The 25,046-nt window shown below is 45.0% G+C and overlaps 1 protein-coding gene across 1 annotated transcript in view; it reads left to right on the forward strand.

Annotated features, from left to right (window-relative positions):
- The first annotated feature begins 214 nt into the window (after positions 1–214).
- LOC120921089 (SLAM family member 5-like) overlaps positions 215–25,046 on the forward strand; it is a 126,686-nt gene continuing 101,854 nt past the window's right edge. The window contains exon 1 of the mRNA XM_040333732.1: positions 215–468. Coding sequence (XP_040189666.1) covers positions 420–468 — 49 coding nt within the window. The 5' untranslated portion in view covers positions 215–419. The remainder of the gene's footprint in view (positions 469–25,046) is intronic.

The raw sequence follows: 25,046 nt of genomic DNA on the forward strand, positions 1-25,046 counted from the left end.
AAACGCTGCTATTTGCCGCCGCAATTTGCGGGAAAAAACGCTGCGAATTTGTCTGCCTAGATGTGAATGGAGCCTTAGGGGAGCATCTCTGTGTTTGAGTCGTAGCCATAGAAACATTTGCAAACGGGAGGAGTTAGTAAGATGACTACGCCCATGTGGGGGCGCAAGAAATATTTCTGCACCCAGTCGCCTGTGACCCTAGGATCGTCCCTGGCTTCATTTTACTTCACACTTTAGTAAATCAGACCTACAATATCCTCCACCACTGAGAGTTAAATTAATATTTCTAAACACAAAACGTCTCTTTTCTCTGCTCTGCACACACACACTTCCTGTGGTTTATAGCGGATGCACGGTATAGATCAGTCTGTGAGATGTCCACTGACCATTGACTTTACCATTTGACACGAAGAAAGAAAATGTCTCCTTTCTACCTCTGGGTCGTTGTGTTGTTGAGCCTCCAGATCTGTAAGAATGTCTTCAATCGCTTTTTTAGCAATGTCGTTATGTATAGATAAAGCTTTTTTTGTATTGGATAGAGAACTGAAGGGTTAAAACCTGGTCTAGTTTATTTTACTGTCTATGTATAGAGCTGCGCGATTCTGGCCAAAATGAGAATTACGTTTTTTTTTTGCTTAGGATAAAGATCATGATTCTCACGGCGTAAAATTCAAATTGCACAAAAAAAATTGGGCTAAATTTACCGGTTATTTTTTTTTATTATTATTCATTACAGTCGTTTTTTCAAAAAAATTGCATTTGAAAGACCGCTGCGCAAATACAGTGTGACATAAAATATTGCAAAAACCATCATTTTATTCTCTAGGGTCTCTACTAATATATATATATATATATATATATATATATAGGGCCAGATTCACGTAGGAGCGCGTATCTTTGTTCCGGCGTAGCGTATCCTATTTACGCTACGCCTCCGCAACTTAGACGGGCAAGTGCAGTATTCTCAAAGCACTTGCTCCGTAAGTTGCGGCGGCGTAGCGTAAATTGGCCGGCGTAAGCCCGCCTAATTCAAATGTGGAAGAGGTGGGCGTGACGCGCTTAAAGAACGGCGCATGCGCGCGCATGCTCAGTATCACGTCAAATTTTTTCCCTAAGTTACGCCGGCTCAATGCCTGTGACGTGAACGTAACCTACGCACAGCCCCGTTCACGTACGACTTACGTAAACGACGTAGGAAGATACGCTTGTGCCGACGTCCACTTTGCATTGGCTGCGCCTCATATACCGTGTTTCCCCGAAAATAAGACCTACCCCGAAAATAAGACCTAGCGTTATTTTCCAGGAGGGCTGCAATATAAGCCCTACCCCGAAAATAAGCCCTAGTTTAAAATGTTTGTAACATCCTATAATCCACTCTATTACAGTAGTATATAATGTACAATGTGTGTGTTTCTGTACTATAATTGCAGGGAAGAGAGCTCCAGCGGGCCACAGAAGCGCTATAACGAAGGTATTTGGCACAATTATATTACAGATACACACATATTGTACATTATATACTATTGTAATAGAGTGTATTATAGGATTTTACAAGCATTTTAACTCAGTTCACACTGGGGATTCCGGTCAGGCAGAGAGAGAGAGGGGGAGAGAAGACAGCACATTACATGGTAAGACCTACCCCGAAAATAAGCCCTACTGTGTCCTTTGTTGCCAAAATTAATATAAGACCCGGGCTTATTTTCGGGGAAACACGGTAGCAGGGCTAACTTCACGCCGGACGTAAGCCTAACGTAAACGGCGTAGCGGGCGCAAGTACGTTCGCGAATCGGCCTATCTACCTAATTTACATATTCGATGCGTAAATCTACGGAAGCGCCCCTTGCGGCCAGCGTAAATATTGCACCCAAGATACGATGGCGTAGGAGACTTACGCCGCTCGTATCTTGGCCAAATCTATGCGTAACTGATTCTAAGAATCGGGCGCATAGATACGACGGCTCGGATTCGGACTTACGTCGGCATACGTGGAGATACGTCGTCGTAAGTCCATCGTGAATCTGGCCCATAATGTTTGGGGGTTCTAAGTAATTTTCTAGCAAAAAAAAATTATTTAACTTGAAAACGACTATCAGAAAAAGGTTTGGTGTTTAAGTGGTTAAACATTCCTAATATGCATACAAAAGTCTGTTCCTTTGATGTAAAAGTCAAATTGATACAATGTTTAGACTTAACATTCCACTGATACAGGGGTCACCAAACTTTCTAAACAAAGGGCCGGTTTACTGTGCATCAGACTTTAGGGGGGCCGGACTGCGGCAATTTGGAGTAGAAATTGTCCTGCCATCAGTGGGAGTAAACAATGCATCTTTAGTATAAGGGGAAGGAATAGCGCCCCTTCAATGTCAGTGGGAGAAATAGTGTCCCCATCATTGGTGTCAGTGGGAGAAATAGTGTCCCCATCATTGGTGTCAGTGGGAGGAATAGTGTCCCCATCATTGGTGTCAGTGGGGGTATAGTGTCCCATCATTAGTATCAGTGGGAGGAATAGTGTCCCCATCATTGGTATCAGTGAGAGGAATAGTGTCCCCATCATTGGTGTCAGTGGAAGGAATAGTGTCCCATCATTTGCATCATTGGGAGGAATAGTGTCCCATCATTTGCATCAGTGGGAGGAATAGTGTCCCCATCATTGGTGTCAGTGGGAGGAATAGTGTCCCCATCATTGGTGTCAGTGGGAGGAATAGTGTCCCCATCATTGGTGTCAGTGGAAGGAATAGTGCCCCATCATTGGCATCAGTGGGAGGAATAGTGTCTCATCATTCGTATCAGTGGGAGGAATAGTGTCCCATCATTGGTGTCAGTGGGAGAAATAGTGTCCCCATCATTGGTGTCAGTGGGAGGAATAGTGTCCCCATCATTGGTGTCAGTGGGGGTATAGTGTCCCATCATTAGTATCAGTGGGAGGAATAGTGTCCCCATCATTGGTGCCAGTGGGAGGAATAGTGTCCCCATCATTGGTGTCAGTGGAAGGAATAGTGTCCCATCATTTGCATCATTGGGAGGAATAGTGTCCCATCATTTGCATCAGTGGGAGGAATAGTGTCCCCATCATTGGTGTCAGTGGGAGGAATAGTGTCCCCATCATTGGTGTCAGTGGGAGGAATAGTGTCCCCATCATTGGTGTCAGTGGAAGGAATAGTGCCCCATCATTGGCATCAGTGGGAGGAATAGTGTCTCATCATTCGTATCAGTGGGAGGAATAGTGTCCCATCATTTGCATCAGTGGGAGGAATAGTGTCCCCATCATTGGTGTCAGTGGGAGGAATAGTGTCCCCATCATTTGCATCAGTGGGAGGAATAGTGTCCCCATCATTGGTGTCAGTGGGAGGAATAGTGTCCCCATCATTGGTGTCAGTGGGAGGAATAGTGTCCCGTCATTGGTGTCAGTGGGAGGAATAGTGTCCCCATCATTGGTGTCAGTGGAAGGAATAGTGTCCCATCATTGGCATCAGTGGGAGGAATAGTGTCCCATCATTGGTATCAGTGGGAGGAATAGTGTCCCCATCATTGGTGTCAGTGGAAGGAATAGTGTCCCATCATTGGCATCAGTGGGAGGAATAGTACCCCATTGTTGGTGTCAGTAGGAGAAATAGTGCCCCATCATTGGTATCGGTGGAACGAATAGCGCCCCATTGTTGGTGTCACCACCAATAATTATGCCCCATTGTTGGTGTCAGTGGGAGAAATGGTGTCTTGTATCAGTGGGAGGAAAGGTATCTCAAGGGCCGCATAAATGCGAGCAAAGAGCCACATCCGGCCCCCAGGCCGCAGCTTGGAGACCACTGCACCGATAGAATGTTTTAAAACTTAGCAGACTGCCCAGACTTTGACTTTTGACAGCTGAAAGCAGAGAGAAAATTCTCTGCATACCAGATCGGGAAGATCGGGAAACCCTTTGTCAAGATCGAGACGGGGAAAAAGTCGCAATAACGATTTTTGATGATTAATCGTGCAGCTCTACTGTGTACCATCAGGGAAATTCTTCATCATTTTCCCTCCCAGGGACACAACAGGAAAGCTAATGGAAATCTCCTAAAATTAGGGGATTTCCTCTCTTTTTTTATTATTATTATGATTATACAGGAATTACATAACGCTGACAGTTTACCCAGCGCTTTACAACTTGAGGGTAGACAATACAACTACAATACACTTTATTACAGGAGGAATCAGAGAGCCCTGCTCGTTAGAGCTTACAATCTAAGAGGGAAGGTCAAGAGATACAGGGCCAGATCCACAGAGAATTAGATGGGCGCAGCGTATCAGAGATACGCTACGCCGCCGTACATTACCTGGCGTTCTTTCAAATCCTCAAAGATTTCGCGCCGTAAGTTACGGTGGCGTAGTGTATTTCTGGCGGCGGAATTTAAATCGGCGATTAGGGGGCGTGATTCATTTAAATGAAGCGCGTCCCCGCGCCGAATGAACTGCGCATGCTCCGTTTCAAAATTTCCCGCCGTGCTTTGCGCAAAATAACATCGCAACTACGTCATTTTTTGAACTTAGACGTGACTTACGTCCAACCCGATTCACGGACGACTTACGCAAAAAAAATAAAAAATTCTAATTTCGAAGCGGGAACGACAGCCATACTTAACATGGGAAATCTAACTATACGCCGCAAAAAAGAAGCTTTAACTATACACCGGAAAAAGCTGACTAGAGACGACGTAAGAGAATGCGACGGCCGCGCGTACGTTCGTGGATCGTCGGAAATAGCTCATTTGCATACCCGACGCGGAAAACGACGTGAACGCCACCCAGCGGACGCCGAAGTATTGCATCTTAGATCTGAAAGGCGTACGAGGAGGTACACCTATCGGATCTAACCCAGAAGCCGTCGTATCTTGGTTTGAGGATTCAAACTAAAGATACGACACAGGAAATTTGAAAGTACGCCGGCGTATCAGTAGATATGCCGGCGTACTCTGTCTGTGGATCTGGGCCACAGGAAGTAATAACTGGGGAATGTGCTGATGGAGAAAATAAGTGTGCAGTTGTTAAGTGGGGGCCAGATAGGCTTCCCTGAAGTGATGAGTTTTCAGGGATCGTCCTAAAGTGGACAGAGTAAGAGATAGTCTGACAGATTGGGGTAAGGAGTTCAAAAAGATGGGAGAGGCTCTGGAAAAGTCCTGGAGGCGAGCATGGTATGAGGCGACAAGGGAGCTAGAGAGCAGGAGGTCTTGGGAGGAATGAAGAGGACGAGTAGGTTGGTATTTTGAGACTAGGTTAGTGATGTACCTCGGGGCCAGGCTGTGGATGGCTTTGTAAGTTGTTAGTATCTTGAATTGAATTTGTTGGGTGATTGGAAGCCAGTGGAGGGATTGGCAGAGACGAGTAGCAGACGCTGAGCGGTTTGTAAGGTGGATGAGCTTGGCAGCAACATTCATGACGGACTGAAGGGAAGATTGCCTAATTAAAGGTAATCCAATGAGGAGGGCGTCGCAGTAGTTGAGGCGGGAGATGACCTGGGCGTGGACTAGAAGCTTGGTGGTGTTATCAGAGGTGTATTTAGGTTTTGTGCTGTCCTAGGCCTGACTAAACTCATGCGCCCCCTAATTTAAATATGACCCACCCCTTCCTGTTAAGGACACGCCCTATCATCTGTAAACCACACCCCTTCCACTTTAGGCTCCACCTTTTCCTGTTAGAGCTCCGCCTTTTACTATCTGTACATTAGCACACTCACGCACCATTCACTCCATACTTACATCAATCAATCCAGTTGGCTCCTGTCTAAATTGTTGCCCTTACCATGTGTATATATGTATGAATGCTAGTTAGGGACTTTAGATTGTAAGCCCCTTGAGGGCAGGGACTGATGTCCGCCTCTGGTATGACATGCACCCAGTCTGGCCAATCACCGGCCGTTTAATGCGGGCGTCAGTCGCTCCCTCCCCCTGGCCAAGTATGCCCCATGTATGTTGCTAGCGCAAGTGCCACGCTACAGGCCGCCCCGCCAGGGGCTAAATTTATGAGGGAGCCGGAAGGCGGCCGCGGAAGCCGATTAAATAAAAGGACAGATCAAGGGTCTTTTTTTTTCGTGCAGGGGGGCAGCAAAGTTTCGCCCTAGGCCTAGGCCAAGATACATCCCTGGGTGTTATTGGTTAGGAAGGGGCGTATCTTGGAGATGTTGCGGAGGCTGGCGCGGCAAGATGTGGAGAGTGATTGGATGTGCCGACGAAAGGATAGTTCAGAGTCCAGGATTACACCTTGGCATGGGGGGGATAGGTTTATAGTTGATCTGTTGATTTTGATAGAGAAATCTGGGGAAGAGGCACAAGGGGGAGGAAATGGCTCGGTTTTGGATAGTTTGAGGCAGATCTCTTAGGCCCCGTACAGACGACCGAACATGTCTGCTGAAACTGGTCCGCGGTCCAGTTTCAGCAGACATGTTCGGTCGTGTGTAGGCCAGAGCGGACAGGATTCCAGCGTACATTTGTCCGCCGGGCCTTTTCCCAGCGGGCAAATATTTCTGGACTTGTTTTAAAACAGCCCGCTGAAATCCTGCCCGCTCGGACATGTTCGGTCGTCTGTACAGACCTACCGTACATGTCCGGGTGCCCGCCATCCCTCGCATGCGTCGAATGACTTCGACGCATGCGTGGAAGCATTTAACTGGCAGGGCCGGCCACGTCGCCGCGTCATCGTCGCGGCGACGGCGCGGACACGCCCCGCGTATTGTTTACGCGCTGATTTCTGTATGATAGTGAGTACAGCCACCATACAGAAATCCCTGGGCAGACATGTACGGTGAAAACGGTCCGGCGGACCGGTTTCATCGTACATGTATGCTCGTCTGTACGCGGCCTTATACACCAAAAAGGAAAACTCTGCGCTCCTGAAAGTTCACCAATTATAAATCCACTTAATGTTTGCGAAGAAAAAAACATACATTAACACTTTAATTTTCGGAAGATCCAGTCCTTTATATGGTTAAAAAAGGGAAAGTTTCCACAATGTACACAATATAATAAAAAAAGTATAAAAAAAACTTTCCAAATGTCTGCATCAGACCAGCACCCTCTTCAGACTTCAAATAGTTAAAGCTTGCGGTTTTAGTTTGTGGGCTGTCTAGCAAGACATCATTAGTGCAAATGGTGAGCACAGTACATTACCCAGCCAGATGTAAACATCGATCGAATGTCCTTCTCCTGGCTGATGTAACAATGTCCGGGATCCTAGGCTCTCTCCTATGCGGGTCTGGAAGCTTCACAGACCCGATAAATGTGACTGCTGGAGACACAGCGTGGATCAGCCTATCAGAAAGGACGCTCTCCCTGGGTGAACGTGCAAGCGTCCCACGTCTGAGACGCTGTCTCGGTAAACCAGCTGTACTGCAGGGAGAAGTTGGTTTACCGAGACAGCGTCTCAGACGTGGGACGCTTGCACGTTCACCCAGGGAGAGCGTCCTTTCTGATAGGCTGATCCACGCTGTGTCTCCAGCAGTCACATTTATCGGGTCTGTGAAGCTTCCAGACCCGCATAGGAGAGAGCCTAGGATCCCGGACATTGTTACATCAGCCAGGAGAAGGACATTCGATCGATGTTTACATCTGGCTGGGTAATGTACTGTGCTCACCATTTGCACTAATGATGTCTTGCTAGACAGCCCACAAACTAAAACCGCAAGCTTTAACTATTTGAAGTCTGAAGAGGGTGCTGGTCTGATGCAGACATTTGGAAAGTTTTTTTTATACTTTTTTTATTATATTGTGTACATTGTGGAAACTTTCCCTTTTTTAACCATATAAAGGACTGGATCTTCCGAAAATTAAAGTGTTAATGTATGTTTTTTTCTTCACAAACATTAAGTGGATTTATAATTGGTGAACTTTCAGGAGCGCAGAGTTTTCCTTTTTGGTGTATTTGTGTATTTGTGGTACTTCAGGGTATCCGGATCTCTGCAGCACGGACTGTTCTCAGCCCATACGAGGGTTTCAAGTATTTCATGGGATATTAGTTATTTCCCATTGAGCGCCAGTGATTTTTTTGTATCAATATTGCTGTACGCGGCCTTAGACACTTCTCTTCGGAACATGTGTCCCTATTGGAAGATTCCCACCCACCTCATGTTCTGGTGACAACTCAAAAGATTGGGATTTGTCATTGTTTTATTTTTTTAGTGACAATGGTCACCAGAACAAATATGGAGGGCAAATCTCCCCAATGGAGACGGCAATAAAAACTTGGCAAAGGGTCTAACCCTTTCCCACTCTATTCAAAAAATAAAAAAATATAAAGATTTTGCCTAGAGATACACTTTGTTTCTTGTGGTATTTACAGGTCATAGTGTTTCAGAGTTTAGTTGCATACCAAAGGGATTCGGTTGGAAGGTTTTTAAAGTTCCTTTAGTCCTTTCTCACCATGACCTATATGGTTATAACTTATACCTAGTGTCGGGGCAAGGTCATCCAGTGCCCAGGGCAAAGATGCCAAACTGTGCTTCCCTGCTTGCCTTAGGGTTAGGGTCAGGACCAGTGGGTTAGGGTCAGGACCAGTGGCGGCTGGTGCTCAAAGTTTTTGGGGGGCGCAAACAAACTGAAAAAAACATCAATTGCAGCCACTGTGCCCATCAAATTAAGCCACTGTGCCCACGCAATGCATGAATCTATCTATGGGGATTAGAGCGGTGCAGGAGAGAGGGGGCGAACCCCTTTACATTACACAGCACCCCGAACCCCTTTACATTACACAGCACCCTGAACCTCTGGACCCCTTTACATTACACAGCACCCTGAACCTCTGAACCCCTTTACATTACACAGCACCATGTACCTCTGGACCCTTTTACATTCCACAGCACCCTGGACCCCTTTACATTACACAGCACCCTGAACCTCTGGGCCCCTTTACATTACACAGCGCCCTGAACCTCTGGACCCTTTTACATTCCACAGCACCATGTACCTCTGGACCCTTTTACATTCCACAGCACCCTGCACCTCTGGACCCTTTTACATTACACAGCACCCTGCACCTCTGGGCCCCTTTACAATACACAGCACCCTGCACCTCTGGGCCCCTTTACAATACACAGCACCCTGCACCTCTGGGCCCCTTTACAATACACAGCACCCTGCACCTCTGGATCCCTTTTACATTACACAGCACCCTGCACCTCTGGACCCCTTTACAATACACAGCACCCTGCACCTCTGGACCCCTTTACATTAAACAGCACCCTCCACCTCTGGACCCCTTTACATTACACAGCCCTCTGCACCTCTGGACCCCTTTACATTAAACAGCACCCTTCACCTCTGGACCCCTTTACATTACACAGCACCCTCCACCTCTGGATCCCCTTTACATTACACAGCCCTCTGCACCTCTGGATCCCTTTACATTACACCCCTGCACCTCTGGGCCCCTTTACAATACACAGCACCCTGCACCTCTGGGCCCCTTTACAATACAAAGCACCCTGAACCTCTGGACCCCTTTACATTACACAGCACCCTGCACCTCTGGACCCCTTTACATTACACAGCACCCTCCACCTCTGGGCCCTTTTACATTACTCAGCACCCTGCACCTCTGGACCCCTTTACATTACACAGTCCCCCTACAGTTTGTTACACAGACACCCCCCTAACAGTTCTGGACCCCCTGCATGTTACACTGGGGGGAGATGTGACATGCGTCCCACGGGCCGCCGCGGCCCACCGGGCATATGCCCGGTTTGCCCTATGGCCAGTCCGGGCCTGGTCGTAGTGTTTCCAATGTCTGCTGAAGACTGCCAATTGCCAATTGTTGTTTTTAGAGTTGTCTTTTCTTTCTTGTACTGAGCACAGATAGAAGTATAGGTAATGTTATATCTACTTATAATTGTCTCTTCAGTCTACTGTACTATACACACCCAGAAATAGCCACAATGTGATAATGTCCTATGTGTGTCACCCCCTAATGAGCGTGGGTCCCGCTAAGTCGCCATATTAAGATGTATCTTATTTTTTATATTAAACCAAATGTAATTCTTTATCAGATGTGAAGAGTGAAGAACAATGTAGTAACAGAAGTATAACTGGCGCTGTAGGAGGGGCTGTCACCCTACCTGTCGGTCGCACTGAGGTCAGAAGCTTTGTTTGGAGTTTTGTTGAAAAAGACGGTTCTATCGCTATTACATCACCAGGAGGACCAACTTCAATTCTACAAGAGCAGTATGAAGGAAGACTGAGCAGCAACTCTGATGGATCCTTGATAATAACTGAGCTAAGACTGGAAGACCAAGGGACCTACCTGGCACAAATTTCCCGGCAAAAGTGCTTCTATCATCTCACTGTGTTCAGTAAGTGTCCCTGGGATTTGTTTTGTAATGTAATCTGGAATCAGAGATCGGCTATGGTCCATTCTATTATCATTATTAGATAAACATGTAAAAGGAATCATCTTCATGTAAGTCTTTATCTATGTGCAGTAATTCTGAAACAAAGCAGGTAAGTGATCTGAGATGTTAAAGTGGTTGTAAACCTCAGTCATGAAATCCGAACCGAGCACATACTGTATTTCTGTGATGTTTACTTACCTCTCTCCAAAGCACTTAGGGCCTGATCCACAAAAGGGATACACCGTCGTATCCCTGTTTCTATCTATGGAACTGATCCACAGAATCAGTTTCTCATAGATAGGCAGAAGATCCGGCATGTGTAAGGGACTTACACTGTCGGATCTTAGGATGCAGTACCGCATCCGCCGCTGGGGGCATTTCGCGTCGAAATGCCGCTTCGGGTATGCAAATTAGCACTTACGGAGATCCACGAAGCTTTTACGCTTCGTTTTTTCTCCGTAAGTATTAGTTTGCCTTCGCAAAATTAGGGCTGCTTTTACAAAGTGTAAAGTTAGTACACCATGTAAAAGTAGACCCTTCTTTCCCGCGACGCTGTCAAATTTTAAAAATTTTTTTTTTTTTTTTTCGCCGCATCTCTTTTTTTTCCCAACGCAACTTTTTTTACCCGGCGCGATTCACATAACTCGGCGTAACGTAATTTCGCGCAATGCACGTCGTTAAAATCGCGTCGAGAGCATGTGCAGTACGTCCGGCGCGGGAGCGCGCCTAATTTAAATGGGACTTGCCTCATTAGATTAGGAACGCCTTGCGCCGGACGGATTTAAGTTACACCGCTCAAAATTTCTAGGTAAGTGCTTTGTGGATCGGGCACTTAGGTAGAGATTTTGCGGCGGTGTAACTTAAACGGGAAAAGTTAAGTTACGGCCGGTTTTTGTGGATCTGGCCCATAGTGTCATTTCTCTCCGCTGTCTAATGCCCCAGTTATCTGCATGAGTCCCTTCTGACAAGTTTTGCAAAAAAAAATGTTTTGTTTCATTTCGTTATTTACATAAATTTGTTTAATTAGTTTTTGGACTTTGTTTTGTTTATTCGAATTCGAATCAATTCAAATTTTTCAAATTGCATTTGAATCGAATTCTATTCTAAATCAAATGTATTCTATTCGGAAATTACATTTTTTGTTAAACTGTTATATTATTATATTCTTTCTTTTCTATTGTTTATTCTATTCTATTATTTTCTAAACTATTATTTTATTTTCTATTCTATTCAAATTTGAATTTATTCTATTCAAAATTAGAATTTTTGAAAACAGTTATATTATTCTATTCTATTCTATTATTTTCTATTGTTTGTTCTATTCTATTCTAATGTATTATTTTATTTTTTATTCTTTTCTATTCTATTGAAATTAGAATTTATTCTATTAAAAATGTGAATTTATTCTATTAAAAATGTGAATTTATTCTATTAAAAATGTGAATTTATTCTATTAAAAATTAGAATTCATTCTATTAAAAATTAGAATTCATTCTCCTAAAAATTAGAATTTATTCTATTAAAAATTAGAATTTATTCTTTTAAAAAATAGAATGTATTCCCTTAAAAATTAGACTTTATGCTATTAAAAATTAGAATTTATTCTCTTAAAAATTTGAATTTATTCTCTTAAAAATTTGAATTTATTCTATTAAAAATTTGAATTAATTATCTTACAAATTAGAATTTATTCTCTAAAAAATGTGAATTTATTCTCTTAAAAATTTGAATTTATTCTATTAAAAATTAGAATTAATTCTCTTACAAATTAGAATTTATTCTTTAAAAAAAATAGAATTTATTCTATTAAAAATGTGAATTTATGCTATTAAAAATTTGAATTTATTCTCTTAAAAATTAGAATGTATTCTATTAAAAATTAGAATTTATTCTATTAAAAATTAGAATTTATTCTATTAAAAATTAGAATTAATTCTCTTACAAATTAGAATTTATTCTTTAAAAATTTTGAATTTATTCTATTAAAAATGTGAATTTATTCTCTTAAAAATATGAATTTATTCTATTAAAAATGTGAATTTATTCTATTAAAAATGTGAATTTATTCTCTTAAAAATATGAATTTATTCTATTAAAAATTGATTTTCAGAAAACTGTTATATAATTATATTCTTTCTACTCTTTTATTTTCTATTGAATATTCTACCCTATTCTTTTCTATTCTGTTATTTAATTTTCTATTCTATTCTTTTCTATTCAGCTCAAATTCAAATTTATTCAATTTAAAATTCAAATCTCAGAATATAGTTATTTTATTTTTATTCTATTCTATTTTGTATCCAATTCTGTTCTATTCTTTTATGTTCTGTTCTATTTTATTCCATTCTTTTATCTTCTATTCTATTTTGTTCTGTTTTACTCTATTCTTTTATTTTCTATTCTCTCCTTTTTGTTCTGTTCCATATTTTTCTATTCTTTTATTTTCTATTCTATTTGTTCTATTCTATATCTTTATTTTTTATTCGATTTAAATCTCGTCGGAAATTTCAATTTGGGTCGACAAGTATTCTAATTTGATTCAAAAACTATTAGAATTCAACTAGAAAAATATTTGAATTTGATTAGAAAAATATTTGAATTTGATTTTCGTCCAAAATTTAGATTTGTTATATCAGATTTGTTTAAATTTGGTACTATTGTAGTTTTGAATTTTACTTAGGAACAAAACAAACTGCACATGGCTAAAGTTTTCCTGACACCAAGAGAAAAACGGTGACAGGGGAGGGAGCTCCAGCACACCTCCTGTGATTGACAGCCTCAGCTCTGTTCCTAGGGTAAGAGAAAATAAAAAAAAAAAAAAAACAGAGGGCGCCTCCAGGTTAAACGTTTAAAAAGCTTGTTTAATACACAGACAACAGTGTTAACTTACATAGTAAAATCTTAAAATCCAGTATGGAAATTTACTCATTCGATGCTGGGGGGGGAGGGCGGGTAGAGGGGACGTCGATCCGGGCTAGTTGTTATGCTGATCTTGCTCTCTGGTTGCTCTCCTAAGCCTGTCAGTCCTTTTGCTGTGAAAACAGCTGGTCCGGAGGGATAGTGGAAACGAGGCCCGGAGCTCAGCGTAGGCCGCGGTGACGTCACCAAATGCGACGACGTTTCAAAGCTGGCGCCGTCGGATGACCTAGCGCGCTTCTTTCTCAAGCATGGGGACGTCGTCGCATTTGGTGACGTCACCGCGGCCTACGCTGAGCTCCGGGCCTCGTTTCCACTATCCCTCCGGACCAGCTGTTTTCACAGCAAAAGGACTGACAGGCTTAGGAGAGCAACCAGAGAGCAAGATCAGCATAACAACTAGCCCGGATCGACGTCCCCTCTACCCGCCCTCCCCCCCCAGCATCGAATGAGTAAATTTCCATACTGGATTTTAAGATTTTACTATGTAAGTTAACACTGTTGTCTGTGTATTAAACAAGCTTTTTAAACGTTTAACCTGGAGGCGCCCTCTGTTTTTTTTTTTTTTTCTCTTACCCTGCATACATGTTTGGAGTCCCTGCTCTGGTCTCCCCTGCCTTGGAAGGCTTGCCCTAGGACAACGATTTTGGGACCATCAGCTCATCACAGAACAGTGTCTCTCCCTCCAAGACCCATCGCATCACTCATTATTCCCAGGTTCATAATTTTTTTTATTTTATTTTTGTCATTTTTCATTTTTTGAATTTTCTTTATTATTATTTTTTATAACAAGGATTCATTATCCATGCAGCTGACTCTTTCTTTACCCACGTGTCACTAATTTTCAGCGCCACAATCTCCTTTGTTCAGCTCTGTTCCTGTGTGCAATCAGGGCTCAGAGCTCTTGTACAGTGAGTAACTGCAGCTCCCTGCCCACTGCTTTGTACAAGACACATTTCCACAAATAAACAGGCACAACCCAGATAGAAAGCAGTTGTGCTGCAAGTTTGAATATGACTTGCTAAGACTATTGCTAGACTTGCCAGGCTTCACAAATTTGTTGCACAATTGCAGCAAGTCCGCATTGCATGACTCCAGATCAACTTTTTTTGCAAACGTTCTTCAAATCTGCTGCAAGTTCTGGTTCAGCTATGTTGTGAAATAGTCATCCCACCATTGGGGGTCACTGTGGCTGAATTTCCATGCTGTAGACTTGCAGAGCTCTTGCTAGAGACTTGCCACGCAAATTTGCTACAAATTTGGAAAAGTGGCAACTAGAACTTGTGCTTCAAGTGCTCTGCAAGTGCTCTGCAAGTGCGGCTCGGCAGCAGCGATATTGGCCGCCTGCGACCCCGTCACAGGAGGCAGCGCTGGGCTCCGACGCTCCTCCAGCTCGCCGCCCCAAATGGATTCCTATGGCTGCGCTGCATCTCATGGGGGCAGTGAGCGCGAGAAGCACAGCCTCGCAGCAGCGATTTCCAACGGGATCCCATTGCGCTGGAAATACAAAATCGGCGGTAGGTACTGTACAATTCAACACTGCCACAAATTTGTATAGGTAAGGGCTTACAGCCACTTTATGCAGGGTTGGGTTTGGTTAGAACCAGAGGCGGCCAGCCAATAAGGAGCGGAGGGGAGCTACCTCCTAATCTCAGGAAGATAACAGGAAGAAGATGCAAGGGGACATGGCGGTGGCGGCGGAGGGGAACGAGGAGGACTTTGGGGGATTCGATCTCAGGTAAGTGCCACATAATGAGCTAGCTCGATATGCCTTTCTCTTGCAGGTTTTTTTCCCCCGTTTTTCGGGGGGGGGGGGGGTTTACTTCCTCTTTAAGCCGCATTTGTTTTTTTAATGAGTCCAAAAAATTTACGCTGGATTCTTTTTTCCTTCCAGGTAACTTAACGGCTGAGGATGTCATCATCAGTTCCAATGTGACCGATATAAAGACGTGTGAGGTCAGCTTCACATGTTCTGTAAATGGAAGCGATGTGACCGTCACCTGGAAGAATTTAAACAGCAGTGACATTAACCAGACAGAGAACGTTGTGTTTGTATCTCCCAGAAATGTCAACTTCACCTATGTATGTACAGCAAAGAATCCGGTCAGTGAAGTCTCGAAGAATGTGCACCCCTGGGAATACTGCGAGAGAGGTAAGAGTGTCTACAACACTCCTCGTTTCTGTAAGGATAAAGCTTAAAGCGGGGGTTCACCCTTAGAGGGCACTTTTCCCCCTTAGATTCCTGCTCGTTTTTACTAGGGGAATCGGCTATTTATTTTAAAATATGTGCAGTACTTACCCGTTTACGAGATGCATCCTCTCCGTCGCTTCCGGGTATGGGCTTCGGGAATGGGCGTTCCTTCTTGAGTGACAGTCTTCCGAGAGGCTTCCGACGGTCGCATCCATCGCGTCACGATTTTCCGAAAGAAGCCGAACGTCGGTGCGCAGGCGCAGTATAGAGCCGCACCGACGTTCGGCTTCTTTCGGCTACGAGTGACGCGACGGATGCGACCGTCGGAAGCCTCTCGGAAGGCTGTCACTCAAGAAGGAACGCCCGCTCCCGAAGACCATACCCGGAAGCGACGGAAGAAGATGCAGCTCGAAAACGGGTAAGTACTGCTCATATTTTAATACAAATAGCCGATTCCCCTAGACCGAACGAGCAGGAAGCTAAGGGGATAAAAAATTTTTTTTTACAAATGGGTGAACTCCCGCTTTAACTCGATTTTTGTATTTAAGTGGGATAGTGTCCACGTGTTTGTATGACATCCAACCCAACCACAGAATCCCATGGTACTGTATATATTGTGTGATAAATGTCTCCTGAACTGTTGTTCCTCTTTCATACCAGCTTGGGTCAATTATTATCAGCGTTGTCTATTGGAGGCCAACCATATCTATTAGCATTGAGACCTTAAAAACTATCTATCATTTTCCCCTTAAGTTTGGAAAGTGACAGGTTCTCTTGAATTCCCGCTCTACCCACCTCTTTATTTGTCCAATAGAGCTGTGCAGGGGAGGGCTGGGCCGGGGGGCAGGGTGGCAATTGTCTCACAGGCCTCTCTAACTTATGATCAAAATGGCCCTCTACAATTTTCATTTTTATTCTGCACAAGGAAGTCGAGCTGGGGACCGGGAGCCACAGCGGCTGACCACTAACTGTTGCATTCCGGGAGTTGTAGTCCACGCTCAAGCTCCCGGTGGGTGGAAAACAAAGCAGCGCAGAGGAAACTACAACTCCCTGGGACCAGATTCTTGGAAGCAGGCAGAGGCAGTGCGTGCCAGGGAGTCGGGACGCAGGGCTGGGCGCTGGCTGCAATTTTACCCCAGGACCAGGAGCATTACCCCCCCAGGAGGCCATGGCGTGCAAGGACCTGCTGAGCTGAGATCACTGAGGTGTGAGACCCTGACACGCCTAGCTTCCCCCCCCAAACACCCCATGTAACCTGCCCCAGTGATCAGGCTGCATTGATGGGCACTGAGGTGAGAGACCCTGACACGCCTAGCTTCCCCCCCCCATACACCCCATGTAACCTGCCCCAGTGATCAGGCTGCATTGATGGGCACTGGAGTTGGCTGCACTGATGGGCACTGGTGAGGCTGCATTGAAAAACCAGGTGGGCCATGAATGGTGAGCTCATTCGGCGGTTCAATGGGCCACTTGACTGGACTTGCCCCCCAGCCTTAAGGCTGGCAGCCCTCCCTTGGAGCTGTGTATATTCACTCACCGGACACTTTATTAGGTGCACCTTGCTAGTATCGGGTTAGACCCCCTTTTGCCTTCAGAACTGCCTCTTTGAGGCATAGATTCAACAAGGTGTTGGAAACATTCCCAAGAGATTTTGGTCCATAGTGACATGATGGCATAACACAGTTGCAGATTTGTCGGCTGTAAATAGGTGCTCTATTGGATGAGATGTGGTGAGTGTGGAGGACATTGGAGTACAGTGACCTCATTGTCCAGTGGTAAGATGATTGGAGATTTGTGACATGGAGCATTATCCTGCTGGAAGTATCCCTCAGAAGATGGGGACACTGTAGTCATAAAGGGATGGACATGGTCACCAACAATACTCAGGTAGACCGTGGTATTTAAGTGTGCCAAGAAAATATCCCCACACCATTACACTACCACCAGCCTGAACCGGTGATACAAGGCAGGATGGATCCATGCTTTCATGTAGTTTACTCCAATTTCTGACCCCACCATCCAGAGGCGTAACTTGAAGGTTGTGGGCCCCGATGCAAAAGTTGACCTGGGCCCCATACCCTATTACCACCCACCACTTCCACCATGCGTGCAGATACATCCACGCCAATATACTCAAAGTGGCTTAGGAGTTTTGAGTTCCCAGAGTTCCTCTTTAAATCAGAGGACAGGGATCACCGCTGGAGAATCAGAGGACAGGGATCACCGCTGGGGAATCAGAGGACAGGGATCACCGCTGGGGAATCAGAGGACAGGGATCACCGCTAGAGAATCAGAGGACAGGGACCCCGGCAGGTCACTTGGCAGAGCTCCTTTTGCATCGCAGCACTGTATACAGCCCCCCACACACTACACAGGGTTGAAATCACATTCCTTTACACACAGTCTATCAGGCCTCGTACACACGACCAAAGAACTCGTCGTAAATGAAACATCATTTTCCTCGACGAGTTCCTTGTTAGGCTTGTTGAGAATCTTGATAAGCTTTCTTTGCTTACACACGGTCAAGACAAAATCTCGTTGTTCTCAAACGTGGTGACGTACAACACGTACGACGGCACTATAAAGGGGAAGTTCGATTCCACTGGCACAACCCTTGGGGCTGCTTTTGCTAATCTCATGTTATACGTGTGTGTTAAGTAAAAGTTTAGTGAGAGACGATTCGCGCTTTTCAGTCTGTTAAAGCGTGACAAATGTGCTATCTCCATTACGAACGCTACTATTACCGAAGGTGCGCTCCCGTCTCATGCTTTATTCTGAGCATGTGCGGGTTTCTAAGCATACACACGAACGTGTTTCTCGTCGTAAACCAGCCCGACGAGAAACACGACGAGGAAATTGAGACTCCCGATGAGGAAAAAGAGAACTTGTTCTCTTTTTTCTCGTTGAGTTCCACGTCAGTTTTCTCAACGAAAAACATACACACGACCATTTTCCTCGGCAAAAAAGCTCTGCCACCAAGTTTCTTGATGGATTCTGTCGAGGAAAACGGTCGTGTGTATGAGGCCTCAGTCTTCACAGGGTGTTTCTGGCTTTTATGTTGCCCTTCTGACTTGTGAAATTCTCTGGTCAGAATGGCAGTGTAGTTGCAGTAGGCAGATACACCCTGTGCAGATCATGGCTGACTGGCTGTGTTGTAAAGGAATGTGATTTCAGCCCTGAAGAGGAGAAACAGTATAGAGTGCTGTAATGAGAAAGGAGCTCAGCAGCTGGGCATACTATCCAGGGCAGAGGGGGGGAAGTCAGGGGGCTTTGGGGGGGGGGGGGGCAACTTGGATCTGGGACAGCAAAGCCCTGTGACACAAAATCTGGAGCCTGTAGCCCTTCAGGGGCCCCCTGAGGAGGTGTTAAGGGATTTGTTTTAGCAATTTCTGAAGGTTTCTCTGTCAGTATTGGCAGGTGTTGGGGGAAGGTGTCTTTTCCTCAGTTGTCAGGGAAGTGGGGTAAGAGGACATCCTCGGGTGGGGGGTACAGAGAATCCCAGCTGGTGACTAGGAGACACGGAGCGTTGTTTTACCTTACCAGTGACATCGGTCTCATTGTGGCTATAGGACGGCACTCTCCTCCTCTTGCCTCGATGAACTCGGTTACCATTCCATGTTGACAGCACACAGCACAGACACTTCCCCATCCTGGACTGTTCTTACCCTGTGCTCCTCTCCATTCAGGAAATGCCTCACAGCTTCTCCCCAGCCAATGAGAATGGAGGGGTGTGGACTGTGGAAGGTAAAGTAGAAGCCCAGTACTGGAGCATGGTTGTGGGGCCCTAGGGCAAATCAGAGCTGGACTTTGTGGAGGATATGATAATATGACAGGGAGGCTGCTGGGGCCCCCTGGAGCTCGGGGCTGGGTTGCGAATGTGATCCCTTATGCTGCATCCATGCCACCATCTGAATGTCGCAGCTGAAATTGGGACTCGTCAGATTAGGCAACTTTTTCCAATCTTCTATTGTCCATTTATGGTGATCGTCTGCGAATTGTAGCCTCAGTTTCCTGTTTTTAGCTGACAGGAGTGCCACCTGGTGTGGTTTTCTGCTGCTTCAAGGTTCCATGCGTTCTGTATACCTTGGCTGTAAAGAGTAGTTATGTGAGTTACTGTTGCCCATTCTCCTCTGACCTCTGACATCAACACGGCATTTTCCTCCACACAACTGCCGCTCACTGGACATTTTCTCTTTCCAGACCATTCTCTGCAAACACGAGAGATGGTTGTGTGTGAAAATCCCAGTAGATTAGCAGTTTTTGAAATATTTTGACCAGTTGTCTGGCACCAACAACCATGCCACGTTCAAAGTCACTTAATTCCTCTTTCTTCCCCATTCTGATGCTAGGTTTGAACTCTCCCCTCTCCCAAGTGACAGTAAAAAGAAGAGAAGGTATAAGCATCTGGGGGGAAAAGGTCTATAGAGAACCTGTAATTTTTCCTAAATGAGCAAAGTGGAAGATTCTTCTTAAAGAGCCATAGTGGTAACCCTAAGGCCAGGAAGAGGTGGTACCAAACCCTAAATTGTATACTTAAATGTTGGGTTTTTTAAGTATTTTTAGAAAGCTGCCACAAAGCCAGTTTGCCACAACATCATTTTAATTCTATACCCTGTCAAAAAAATAATCAAAAGGTATGAAAATAATCTGTGCCACTCAAAGCAAGATGGAGGAGTCCGTAGATGGACGCAGTTGCAGTCAAGAAATAAGCCTCCTCTTAGATCAATTGTTCTCAACCTGGAGGTCGAATGATGATTTGCCAAGGGTCACCAAATCTTGGGCTGTTCCTGAAGCCTGCTCTCCCAGCGTTTTTGCATCTGCCCAGCAGGGCTGTCCCTGGAACTTGTGGCCGCCCAGCAGGGCTGTCCCTGAAGCCTGTTGCCGCCCAGCAGGGCTGTCCCTGAAGCCTGTGGCCGCTCCAGCAGGGCTGTCCCTGAAGCCAGTGGCCACCCAGTAGGGCTGTCCCTGGAGCCTGCAGCCACCCACTCAGCCTCTTTGCAGCCACCCATTCTTTTCCCGGTATGGCTAGGGGGCAGAAACTAGAGGTCAGCTCACTGGTGAGGAATGTAAAGTGGGAGGGGCTGGAGGAGACCCTATCTCCTGATTTCGGCATAGGTGTCACTGTTACAAGACACCACAGAACTGGAGACGCAGTGAGTAACACTACCTGTGATTAGAGTTGCCATTAAAAGTCCTCACTACAGTTCTCGGATCAGCAGATGACCTTTATCAAGAGCACCTAAGTTGGCTGATCAGCATTGCCACTCATCCCAACTCCCCGCCAGCATTGACTCTAAAAATAGAGAATACATGGAAGGGAGAGGAAAAGAGGGGGAGGAACAAAGAAAACGGAAGAGAAAGAATAAGAGAAAGAACAAGAAAGACGGCTAGAGAGAGGGATGGGGGGGGGGGGGCAAGAAATTAGGATAGAGAGAGATAAAAGGGAAAGAAAGGAGAACAAAGAGAAAGAGTTGTACATACTTAAATGTACCATAAGGGGTTTTAACACTGTACAAGTAAAAGGGACCCAAGGAGCGCTAAATGTCCAGGGGCGTAAATTACTTGTCTTGCGTTGGGTGCTGACAACCCACGCTATGAAAATTATTTTACTGTTCGGGGTCCCCACAACTAGGGAAATTTTATCAAGGGGTCACGGCACTAGAAAAGTTAAGAACCACTGATGTAGATGGACACAGTTGCAGTCAAGAAGCCTCCTCTTAGATACTAATTTTGCGTATGACTAGAATGGTTGGTATAACACAGAAGAAAGTAATTTTAAATTTAATAAAAAAATATCAATACTACTAAGCTTTTTCATTAATCTCATTTCAGAATTCGAAATAGGAAATACACCAATTGCAGATTACACCAGGGTGAATCTCATACGTCTGGTGATCTCCGGTTGTGTCCTCCTGATCTCCTGCTGTATATTCATCCATCATATGAAGACCGAGGTGATCACACAACGTCCAAGGACAGACGTCATCTGAAGACTGTACATTGGGCTCAATTCTAACTGTAGGGGTTATTTGTTTGTTTAGTTGTGCTTTACCTGCAGGTGAAGAGGAAATTGGGGGTATTGGAGTGCCATTCAATGCTATGTTGGTTGTTACCCAAATCTTACGTACAATCAGCCTGCCCATAGATGGGTCAAATCTTGGCTGATCCCTGCTGAGCCAGTTGAGATTCGAACCACCTATGGGCAGCTAATGTGCCAACATCACGGTCTGTTTATAAATGTTTTCATGCAAGGTTCTCACATTATCTAACCTGATTTAGCTGGGAAAAAAAACATTTAGAAATAGACTCTCTAGTATGAAAACCAGTAATAAAGTCATTTTGAAAGTGGTCAACAATATAAAGTTAAAAGCTGACGTACACTGGAATGATAAATTAGAAGGCCAATATGGTGGCCTGAGTTTATGGGAGGAGCCCGGAGGGTATTTAAGCAGCCTACTCACACATGCTTTTTGTTGGTTCAGTTTGCGGTACTACACGTCACTGGGCAGACTCCTCCCAGCTCACCTCATGTCAGTGAGTCTGCGCATTCAATCGCATTCGACACCCTCCCGCCCTCACCTTTTTCAGGGCACTTCTCAGCATATCCTTCTTCAATTAACTTCCCATTACTTACCTTGGGTATGCTCCCTTTTCTTGGCATACTGGCCCGACCACCAAGGCAAACTTCAGTTCTATTCATGTTGTAAGTCTTGTCGTGTGTTTATGTGATCCACATCTCTCTCGGTCAGAGGGCCACGACCATAAATATATAATGTTCTACTGAGGGATTGTGAGTGTTGCTCCTGAAACCTTCTCCAATGAATTTGCCCTGCAAATTAAAAAATCTGCTAACCTAGCGACTATTTTTTTTAACTTTTTTGTGTTAGGGTATGCTTGTTTGTCACCGTAGCCAATAGTACATACTAGGGAATAGGGAAATAGATCAGGTATAATACAATAGGCATGAAAAACAGTAAACTGCAGACTCAGGACTACATATCGATGGTGGATGGACCTACAAACAATACATATATACATGGGGTTCGCCCTGGGACTTTGAGTGAGTTGAATATGGTTAGCCAAAAACATATCATGATAGTAAAAAAGTAGATTTATTACAGTTTGTTGCGCATGTAAGGCACAACAGCAATAATTACAGGCCGATAAAATATGCATACAATGTGAATATGGAAAACAGTATATGGTAAGTGGTCTCGGTTACCTTTTGCTCTGCCTCCTCAGCTCCCATGCTGGATGTTTGTTGCTGCTGCCACCGGTGGTATCAGCGATTAGATGACCTGGCCCAGCCCATCGGTGAGTATGGGGTCCCACAGTTTGCACCCGATGATGACTCACCTCCATGCCTATTGTATGCTACATACATCCATTTAATGTATTACTTGTATTACAGATATAGCAAAGCATTTACCCCTAAAGAGCGAGTGCAGTCTTGCGAAACGTCGTCGGGTACTACTGATGCTTGCACATTTCGATGATGTTTGTAATTGTTATATACTGTTTACCATGTATGTGGACTGACCCATGTTCACATTGTATGCATATTTTATTGGCCTGTACTTATTGCTGTTGTGTTTTACATGCACAACAAACTGAAATAAAATAACTTTTTTACTATCATGATATGTTTTTTGGCTAACCATATTCACCTCACTCAAAGTCCCAGGGCGAACCCTTTATATATGTATTGTAATTGGGATGGAGGTGATGTTGGGGTGACACCAGACCATATATTATGGACCTACAAACAAAGACAATCTCAATTGCCGATTTGCAGAATTTGCAGCTGGTTGTATTGGTGTCTTCAAGCCTGATGAAAATGGTGTTGCAAATTAAGTAGGCTTGTAATGACCAAGAAAGCAAAGAGCGAGAAGAAAAGCTGATAAATGTTGTCTTCCTTCTCCTCCTCCTTTATTGCATAACTATATTTTTTCTTTCATCTGATGTGGTTCCCCCACCATGACAACAACTTCGGCCCAGATTCTCAAAGGGCTTACGACGGCGCAACGCCATGTACGCCATCGTAAGTCCTAATCTGGGCCGTCGTATCTATGCGTCTGATTCTTAGGCCCCGTACACACGACCAAACATGTATGCTGAAACTGGTCCGCGGGCCAGTTTCAGCATACATGTTCGGTCGTGTGTGGGTGCGAGCGGGCCGAATTCCAGCAAACATTTGCCCGCCGGGCCTTTTCCCAGCGGGCAAATATTCCTGGACGTGTTTTAAAACCGTCCGCTGGAATCCTGCCCGCTCGGACATGTACGGTCGTCAGTACAGACCTACCGTACATGTCCAGGCGCCCGCCGTCCCTCGCATGCGTCGAATGACTTCGACGCATGCGTGGAAGCCTTTAAATGGCAGGCTCGCCCACGTCTCCGCGTCATCGCCGCGTCATCGTCGCGGCGACGACGCGGACACGCCCCGCGTATTGTTTACGCGCGGACTTCTGTACGATGGTGTGTACAACCATCGTACAGAAGCCCTCTGGCAGACATGTACGGTGAAAACGGTCCGACGGACCGCTTTCACCGTACATGTTTGTTCGTGTGTACCCGGCCTTAGAATCAGTTACGCATAGATATCCATTAGATCCAACAGGTGTAAGGCTCTTACACCGTCGGATCTTAAATGCAATTTTTTTTTTATGCTGGGTGTCGCCTCCGTCGTTCTCCCCGTTGAGTATGCAAATTAGCTAGATTTGCGAATTCCCGAACGTACGCGTGGCCGACGCAGTGAATTTACGACGTTTACGTTAGGTTTTTCTGGCGTAAAGTTGCCCCTGCTATATGAGGGGCAACCAATGTTAAGTATGGCCGTCGTTCCCGCGTCGGAATTTATAAATGTACGTTGTTTGCGTAAGTCGTCCGTGAATGGGGCTGGATGCCATTTACGTTCACGTCGCAACCAATGACGTCCTTGCGACGTCATTTGGAGCAATGCACCCTGGGATATTTTTTTGGACGGCGCATGCGCAGTACGTTCGGCGCGGGAACGCGCTTAATTTAAATACTACACGCCCCCTAACCGCCTAATTTGAATTAGGCGGGCTTGCGCCGGGTGATTTACGCTACGCCGCCGCAACTTTACACGCAAGTGCTTTGTGAATAAAGCACGTGCCTGTAAAACTTGCGGCGGCGTAACGTAAATGAGATACGTTACGCCCGCCGAGTTTTACGCCGATCTACGAGAATCTGGGCCTTCATCTTTAAATTCATTGCACCTGGAGGCATTTCTCAGGTCTTATCACCTAACCCCAAATCTCATTTCCTTTCCTTGCCTGATGAAATGACCTTGTTTGTCCCGCTGTGGTCCAACCCAAAGCCCTTCCAACGTGACTTTTGCAAGGACTTCACTTCTCCCAACACCACCACTAACCAGAACACCCCTATCACATGGAATAAGGAGCACTTGACTTTCTAAACAAATTTGTTATATCCTCATTTATGTGGATTTCCTCAACCACAGCACTCCTGTATATCCACATTTTCATAAAACTTAAAGACAAATTACATCATCTTAAAGTTAATTTCCAGGCAGATATCAAAAGACACAAATAAACGCAGCTC

The sequence above is a fragment of the Rana temporaria genome, chromosome 13, assembly GCF_905171775.1.
Source record: "Rana temporaria chromosome 13, aRanTem1.1, whole genome shotgun sequence".
Lineage (NCBI taxonomy): Eukaryota > Metazoa > Chordata > Amphibia > Anura > Ranidae > Rana > Rana temporaria.